This window comes from Mytilus trossulus, chromosome 13 (assembly GCF_036588685.1).
Source record: "Mytilus trossulus isolate FHL-02 chromosome 13, PNRI_Mtr1.1.1.hap1, whole genome shotgun sequence".
Classification (NCBI taxonomy): Eukaryota; Metazoa; Mollusca; class Bivalvia; order Mytilida; family Mytilidae; genus Mytilus; species Mytilus trossulus.
The window spans coordinates 9,988,497-9,997,914 of record NC_086385.1 but is presented as its reverse complement, the minus strand read 5'-3'; the positions used below and the strand labels follow the sequence as shown (position 1 = coordinate 9,997,914).

General features: G+C 31.0%; 1 protein-coding gene across 1 annotated transcript; it reads right to left on the bottom strand.

Annotated features, from left to right (window-relative positions):
* Positions 1–255: 255 nt before the first annotated feature.
* LOC134694069 (heat shock 70 kDa protein 12B-like) lies at positions 256–8,824 on the bottom strand. The gene is made up of 3 exons (XM_063555065.1): positions 8,516–8,824; positions 3,218–3,436; positions 256–420 (listed from the first exon to the last, which is right to left on the bottom strand). Exons 1-3 carry the CDS (start codon positions 8,822–8,824, stop codon positions 256–258), a joined length of 693 nt encoding a protein of 230 aa, XP_063411135.1.
* Between the last annotated feature and the right edge of the window lie 594 nt (positions 8,825–9,418).

The window sequence follows — 9,418 nt, the reverse complement described above, 5'->3', positions numbered from 1 at the left end:
GGAAGAATGTATAGTACCATATATTTTTGGAATCAACGTCAATTACAGAGTTCTATAATACCTGAAGTAATAAATTATCTCTCTTATTTAAATAATATTGTATAGAAACTATACATTTTTGGAATAAGCGAAATATGAGCTATTATTTGTCGCTGTAAATGACATTTTAAACCGAATTTTTACTTTTGTCATATCAAAATACTCTTGGTTTTTTGTGGAAAGAACTTCAATGTTCTCTGAAAAATAGGTTTTTAATTATATATCATTTTGTTCATTACAGTTACCTCCAAGATCAACAACCATATAATCTCCATTGTCTTGTGTATAGTTTTCGCTGTCTTGTAGCCACAAAGAGTGACCGTAAACAAATGCAGAGTCGCTTTCGGGTACCATCACTAAGTTATCAGATTGAATGCCTGCCTGAAAAAGAAAAAAATACTGTGCATCATATTTTAAAAGTTGATAAATCAATCCTGGTACCTTTGATAATTATTGATAAATCAAATGTATAGATGTTCGTTTAAAATTAACCCAATCTGCTTTTTGTAAATCTGTACATATTTTGTTAGAAGATTCAAAAAGATTTGATTGACATCGACTTTTCAGTGACCAGAATCAAATGCATTGACCATTACTTGTTCATTTCACTATACCAATATATTTATAAATATTCAGTCAAGTTTGGATTTTTTCAATTGCAAAAAAATGACTATAAAAATAATGCAATCTGAAGCGAGACGATATGCTCATTTTTTTTAAAGTTAAAATAGCAGTTTCAAACACGCCATAATATAAAAGGCGTTCACGACAACCCTTTATTCTTTTGCATTTTCAAAACATAGAACATGGAATTTATTGAAATTGTTTAGCAAAACATTATAACGCTTTATTAAATTCATCTTCTTCTTTACAATGATGCATGGGTAAAATTTAACGTCAATTATCACAATTTAGTTTATTTAATGTTTCGAGTGTAACTAAAACATATCAAACAACTATATCTTTTTTGTTGTTTATTTGTTGAGTAGGAATTATCGCCAACTAATGACCAGCATGATCTAGTTATCCTTCGGGAGAATTTGAGATTACCCTCATTTTTTAATGAGGTTTATGTTGCTCAGTCTTTGAGTTTTCTATGTTGTGTTGTGTTATGTGTACTGTTGTTTGTTTATTTTTCAGATACGACGTTGTCACTCTATTTCCTACTAATGTGTTTGAATGTTCTGTTGGTATATTTCGCCTCCCTTCTTGTCTGCTTGACCGTCCGTTCTTCCGTTATGTACCAATTCCAATTATATTCAAATTATATACCAAAGAAGTGTTTTGTCATAAATAAGTAGTTTTTAGTACATGGAAATGGTATAATACAAGAAGGCATGGTGTGTTACTGTCATACATTCTAACATGTTGAATAAACTTGTTCATGTATGTGTATCTTCAATATTCATAACAATCTCTGTGAAATTGTCGTGGTTTACTCGCCTCCGATGCGGGAGACCATGAGCTCGGTCATCGGCTAGTTAAGATTAAAGATGGACTGCATCTCTGCTATGCACACGATAAACTGTATAGGAGTGAGATCAATCTTATGGCATTGAGTCAACATGATGTTTCCGGGTGAAATGTCATGTTAACCTCTAAACGATGTGAACTAGTATGTAAGAAAATTGGACCGGGATATAGTTATCATTCAAAGTCGGGTTCATATTCATTTTCTCGTCCTGAATATGTATATTCAATCTACATATGCAACACCGAACACAGCTTAATCGAGCACACCTTCTTATATACAATAATAATAGAAAATATTTAATTTATTAATTCTAGAATATTGAATTTAATCATGAATAAATAAATCCAGACAAACAATGATTGCTACGTTTTTAAACTTCTAAAAACATGTTTTCTCCACAAAATTTTAATAATTGGACAAAAAGTAGATCGAACATTTGAAAGCGAAAACAGTTGGCATTTCAAATATAGAATAATGAAAATGAAAATGCAATGGTAAATACAGATATCTCATTGTCAAAACCATGTAAGATAACTTAAATCAATTGTATAATAAGTGAGGGATACGTGTATACACTTATACTTTTGTCAGATAAAAATCAGGACTGAATATGAAGTACCGAGTGAAACATAAAACAAAATATGAGTTCTTCCATTTTAATATCCATCTTAGGCTCCATGTTGAAGGCCGTACCTTGACCTATATATATTGATTTACATTTGGAAATTGTTATTTGGATGGAAGTTTGTCTCATTTGCACTCATACCACATCTTTCTTTATCTACTTATTTGATATGGACGAAATTTTTATTGTATGGTGTAATAGTCTTTGAATTATTTCGTGAGGGTATTTAACCAAAATTCAATGATAGGCAATAAACCGTAAATTTTATGGAAATGTATACAATCACAATTGCTTTTCACCTATTAGTCTTCAAATAGGCACTTTTCAGCTATTTTTAAAACATTTATCTTTATTTCAAGTAATACTTTTTACTTTTGTACTCTCAGAACTACAGACAAAATTTCAAAATGTTTTCTTCCCTGTTTACTAGCTTCGTTAACCATATAATCTTTTTCTAAAGTTTTTGAAATATTTCATAGGAAAAACAACTAATAATAAGGGTGCTTTGAATCAGAAATAAAGATATAATTATGACTAAGATTTGTTTTCTGCAATGAAATGCAGGTTTAACATCATAAATCAGTCAAATTACAGGATTATTTTGATTTTACCCTTTTTCTTATCAACTAGATTTGACGTTCTGTGATTTGGTGGTTTTACACTTTATTCTTATATGACGTCCTTCTTTCGCTTTGTAAACAACACCATGATAAAATCTCGATATATATAAACTTAGCGCAGACGCAGACATTGTTGTTTCTGTTAAATAGATAACAAACCGACCATTACCTTTATATTTAATTTGCATGCAGACAATTTTTATTTTTTTCTTATTTTTCCAAATGATTGATGCCAATTTTTCGTTGCATCGATGAACGTTTGTTAACCCTATAAATGTAAACTATACACAGCTTGTACAGTACACAAATGATTAATTGTTGAATGTATAACAAACAGCAACACATACTGTAACAATTATTGCTAATGCAGAAGAGAAAAGGAAGGTCAACACGGAAATCTTATCACTCTAATCTAACACATTTTCTACATTTAGTTAACCACTACCTGTTTCCACTTACCCTTTCTGCACTTAATTTCATGATATGTTTGGCAGTTTCTGTCCAAGATGAAGGCACTGCCAAAACCCATTGCAAATCGTCATGACGGACACCTTCGCAACGCTTATCCAACGTCTGTATTAGATGACTCGCTAAGTATTTGATAGACAATTTAAATACTTCGGAGGCGGGAAGAGTTTTTCCAGTCACATCTTTAATAATCATGTCATCAGTAACATCCTTAAATGTAAAAGTGAGAATCTTAATGGTTTCATAATGATTAACGGTTTTCTTTTGAATACATAACAACTATACGTATCCACTGGATATAATCTGTTTGAAAACGAAGTGCTGTTTATTAGTTGATCAAAGATCACTACAAATAAAAAATGTTATCATAATATATGAGTTTGATCAACAATTAACACTCCACCACCGTGACTCCACCTAGACATTAATTTACAGTATACAAATTTGAAATAAGCAGTCTCTCACTGATGGTATCAAAATTAACTTTTGAAATATTCATTTCAACACAATTATTAAAGTTGTATAACGTAGAATAGGTTTTGTCATTCAGTTTCTTCATATTGAACTGAATTCCACTATGATGCTTTCTTTATGCGAGTCATGTTTACTGTCAAATAATGATACTATTCTTTCATTTTCACTGTAGAGCGATTCATTAGTATTGTATATGCGAAGCATTTTCACTGTATGATTTATTTTATTTTTTTATCTATTACAGCGTATTATTTAAGCATGTAAAGCAAGACTTTAGTTAGCGTGCTTGCTTTGGTTTTTTTTATTGTACAATCATTATGGTAACACCCAATTTAATTCAAATATAATAATTATATAAATACAGGTTAAACGATACATATTGTTTAAAGATGTCAATCTTATTTAAAAAGTTTGTATAAACAATTATACAAACAAAGCAAGCAAGTCAACCAAAGTTTTGCTTTACATGCATTAGGGAATTAGCTGTAAAGTCTTTATTTAGCCGACTGCTCAAACAATAGATAAAGTAAGAGACGGATTTGATGAAATTTAACTTATGGAGGAAAGTTTGGTTTTAAAACACTCTAAATAAATTCAATAGAAATAACATTTATTTCAAATGTATTTCATTTAATTTCTTATAAATCGTATAGGTAGGGATCTTTATCCTTGTTTTTTTATCCATTTCCATATCCTTGTTTTTTTTATCCATTTCCATGACACTTCACCACTAATTACGTACATCTTGATATAGATTGAATCGTTGGTTTTCAAGGGTGCTCTTACGTTGCGCGCGATGTTCCTACAACACGACGTTACACCACCACGACGTCAAAGAGAGTTTTGACGTACATTTATACAATTTGCAAGTTTCAGTTGCTTTTTTTATGTAGTTGGTTGATTCTAAATCTGTCTCTTTTAACTTTGAGATGCCTATTTACCATGAATTTATTTACCTCAAGTTTTGGAAATCGATTAAATAATTTTTACCCTTAATTCACATTAAATGTTGTATTGTCGTAAGTAATGAACTAGAAGGAAGGAAAAAAGGGACAGAAGTATACGGTTTTCAATAAATGAATTATAACAAAACTTTAATCGCAGGCTGCTAAAATTGCATGGTGCATTCCATCTGTCAGCATAGATACAAGTAAATAAAAACATCTTTACCCTTGATTAATTTGAATTGAATTGTATTAAAAATTTGATTGACACATAACTTGTCGAAATACAACCATTAAATAAAATTATTATTATAAACCGATCTTCAAAATTATTTTCCCGGTCATTTGAAGTTGCTTGCTTTTAAAATTTTCTCCTGAATCGTCCGTATATATTACGGGGTTGCGGGGTTGCATTAATTCAATAAAACCATTTTTGTCGCTGTTTCTGATAAGTCTTTCAGTTACCCCAGTTTCATGCACAACATGCACCGTGTTTTTTTTTCAACAAACAGCATTTTTTTTTAAATTTTACCACGCGATTTGTTCTTAGTATCAAGAATATAGTACAATGGAACAAATTTTGCATATGTGACGTCGCAAAAAAAAGCGTTTGTTTGGATTATCCGACGTTTTACGACGTTTGGACAAAATGGCTACCGTTTTTTAATGTTTCGTAGCATTTTATTCCTGTAAGACCCAAACATGCAGTTAATAAAAAAGAATGTAGAATTTATGTTCTATCTATTTATGAATCTAACTTTTGTTTTGGTGAATTATGAATTATGTATTAAAATATCAGGTAAAAAAACCGCATTAATTGCTTGGATAAATGAAATATCAACATGAACATAATGGCTAACGCTTGAAAAACGACTGTGTAAAGATGGTTTTAGACAATCTACAACTTTTGAACTCACGAACAATGAGGCAAATGTTTGTTCTTTCGGTAGATGTTATAATTATTTCACATTTTTTTGACATTTTTAACTACATTGTATGTCTACTTATAAAACTACCTTTCAGCCGTTAAGTCAACGAAAAACGTCATTGGACATTTTTCTTATTCCAGATTAATATGCAGCCACCGAGTCAAACGAAATTCGACAAAAGAACGGCTTCAATTCAACCAATAACTGACACACTTCGTTGCTTCTGCCAAGTTTCGGGAAGATCAGATAATAAGAAATAGGATCACTATACATAAGAGACAAAACAGTTGTTCAAAAATGTAACGTTGGACATCCGTTTGTTCACATAGCTTTGTTGTTTTCATCCTCAATTATACTAGATATTACTAAGCATATGACCAAGAGCTATAAGAACATAAAGGAAAACATATACTGAATTAGTTTTTATAGTGGTTAGTGTTTGTTAACATTTTATTTTGTTTTGGAGGAAATTTCGAAGATCCGGTTTTAAATCATAGGGGTTGTAGGAACAGCGTGCGTGACGTTTCTACGTCACTAACAATGCTAGCAAAAAAGTTTGCACACACACCTTACGTTTTAATGACAGTGGATAATTTATGTCACATACCGTTTCACCTTTAACAGTAAAAATCATGCAAGCCACGATCGAGTCAAGAACATTAATTCTACCAAAAACTGTCTTTTTCAGAATATGGAAATTGAAGCAGTTGAGGGAAAGTTAATCTTTTATAAGCTTTAAATTTCTGTCACCATTTCGTTTCAAATGGCATATTTCTCTGTTCACAAGTGTATGTATTGCGTGGAGGATAACGTCCTCAAATGTTCTCGTCTCTATTTCACACAGACTGCACTTAAACTCCGCCATATCAATCTTTGACTTAAGAAAAATACAGAAATATCTTTTATTTTTTTTCCAATCAAGGAAAAACGTTATTTGGACATTTTGAGAAGCGTTTGTGTTACACGTTTGAAAAGCTATATATTTGATAAAGAATGCCGAATGAGGAGTTTGTATTTCAATTTTTAAATACATTTACCATAAATTCTAAAGTCATCAACTAAGTTTTTTCATTTGTTTCTAGTGAATCATTTATCACATATTTCTACAATAAAAATTCCTCGCATCTTCGAAAATTCCACATCAGAAATGACTGCACTAACAGCGATAATTCATCGCATCTATAGTTAAAATGGATCGCTTTCAATAATCGATATGCTATGTTATGTTGCTTTTACAACACTTATTTGAACTTTAATGCTATGTTTGTACATAATATAGACATATCACAATGAAAATATGTAAAAACTTTCCTTCAAATCAATTAATTTGGTATTTTCAAAACGTAAACATATACAGTTTTCCCATGATCCTTTATTCTACAATAGACATACCCGCATATGACAGTGAAAATGAACTAGCTGGATTCGCACTTTATATACACTGATAATGTTTAGAAATAAAATACAAAAAAGTATCTTATAACTTAAATAACAAGTAAATCTTTAGAAAGATAAGAGAAAAAAAGGAATCAAAAGTCTCTATATGCTAGAAATTTAAACAAACCCACCCGTCTGATTTTAGAATTAATAAAGATTATATATATCATGTATAACGACGTTTAACCAGTTATATTTTGATCTTTCATTAGAGGTTACTAAAAATTCGTTATTTCAACAGCAAACAATAGATGATCAGTTGATAAATACATTTATTAAATGAGAGCTGAAGGGGACAGAGCGGGAAAATCAGTTTATAATCCTAAATTGTCGGACCTGTTCATCACTCTGAAAAAGGATGTCGGCTATGATGATACGTTTACATGACTAACTAACAGAATCCTATCTATACAAAACGCGGTTTTATGAAGATAACATTTCTTTATAAATATTTTTCCTAATTCTTAAGGAACATTCCGTTTTAAATTTTCCTAATATAGCTTTCTAATTTCAGTCAAAGGAAAGTCGTGCAAATAGTCTTTTCGGTAATTTTTGTTTCGTATCATTTGTAATACTTGTTCGCTGAATTTCTGACCACTAAACTTTTCATAGAATTTGACATGAGTGTTAATTCTTTTTCTGCCATCTGTCTTGTACCTTATTTTCTACTCAAAAACTTCCAGTTGGATTTCAACATGTACAAACATTTAAAGTAATTAAGTCTAATAATTCTAGATGATAATTATTGTGATTACATGGATTTAAAAAAAAAATCATCATAGATACCAAAATCAAATTTAGTTTTTACGCCAGATGCGCATTCCGTCTACAAAAGACTCCTCGGAGACTCTAGAAATCTAACAAAGTTTAAAAGGTCAAACAAAGTACGACCGTTTACTTCAGTAAGAACATATTCACTCTTCGTTAATATTAATGTAATGTTGTCATTTTAGAAATGTTATAACTAGCATCGCCATTAAAGCGGGAGGTTTGGCATGCCACAAAACCTACCATTATTTTTCTTAAAATGCCCTGTACCAAGTCAGGAAAATGACCATTGTTATTATATAGCTTGTGTCTGTGTGTGTTACGTTGTAATGGAGTGTTTCTGTTGTGTCGTAGTTCTTTTCAATTTAATACGTTTCCATCAGTTTTAGTTTATAACCCGGATTTCTTCTCTATCGATTTATGAATTTCGAACAGCAGTATACTACTTTTGCCATTATTTAAGAAGAAAAGGTCTATTAAAATGTTTTATGTTTTGTGCTGATATAAATATTTTAAACAAAATTCACTCTGGAATATTAAACATCGGAATCATTACAAAAGGGGTTACTTTTTTAAAGTGTACTGAAGCAGTAATTGGTAAAAATGGAGATGTAAGGTTAAACAAATAGCCACACTCATCATCATATATATAACCACCAGTTTCATAGAGCGGGTGTCAGTAAATGTTATGAGCGTAAAAGGTAAGTCGACTCAGTTATCATTTCAGAAATTAATACCTCGTTAATGTGAAGTAACGTTGTAAAACGCTGAAAAAAGTAATGGTCATCTATTTCACCATCCTCCATAACTTCTGCAAACCGATTTTCTGCATCGTAACCGAAAGCTAAGAACTCCTTGTCTTTATCAAGAAGCAGACATGTTGGAGTACTGATTGACTGATGTCGACTTGAACCTGAATTCCAAACAGGGTTGATGTGAATTTTCAATGGATCATCCATAAAATCATGTCGCGTCGAAAAGGCATAATTGCTGTAAGTTCTTCCTATTTGCAGAGATGCCACCATTAGATATTTTTTCTCTGCCATGGCTATGCTTTACCTATAATTACAACAATTTATATACCAATTAATAGTATTATAGTTCATTCTTTGAAAGCGAGTTTGAACCAGATTAGCCTTCAATAGAGACATGTATGCATTAAATAACTACGTTCATATATAAACTGATCACTTTATTCATGGTGCTAATCAAATGTATATGTGATGTCTGGTATTGATCCATGACAGCATGATTGGCAGTTTTTATATCTAGGTTATGAAAGAAATGGTCATTGCGACATACGTAATTAAATCTGATAATCCGCAAAAGGCGAAAAGAGTAAACATGATGATAGGTGCAGCTGCATAAATCATTAAACAATATGCTTTTAAAGATAATGCTTTATTCAAAGTCCGCTAAAACATAGAATGACTTGAAAATACCAAAAAATACTGTAGCACTTACACATTTTTAACAGATATCTGAGACTAAGTGACATTATATCAATCTGTGAATTTTGCAAACAATTACTTTTTGTTTTTGATTGCAAAGAATTTAGTTCCAGATTTATTTTCAGTGTCACATGTGGAGCAGGAGCTGCTTATTTTGCCTGATCATCTGATGTGTTTAGTAGTGAGAAA

What these genes read in the sequence shown, in the direction of transcription:
- LOC134694069 (XM_063555065.1), bottom strand. Translation starts at nt 8,824, where the DNA reads ATGGCAGAGAAAAAATATCTAATGGTGGCATCTCTGCAAATAGGAAGA. An exon ending in CGTTACTTCACATTAACGAG is followed by an intron (nt 3,437 to 8,515) that starts GTATTAATTTCT and finishes TTTACATTTAAG; the next exon opens with GATGTTACTGATGACATGAT. An exon ending in TGAAATTAAGTGCAGAAAGG is followed by an intron (nt 421 to 3,217) that starts GTAAGTGGAAAC and finishes TTTCTTTTTCAG; the next exon opens with GCAGGCATTCAATCTGATAA.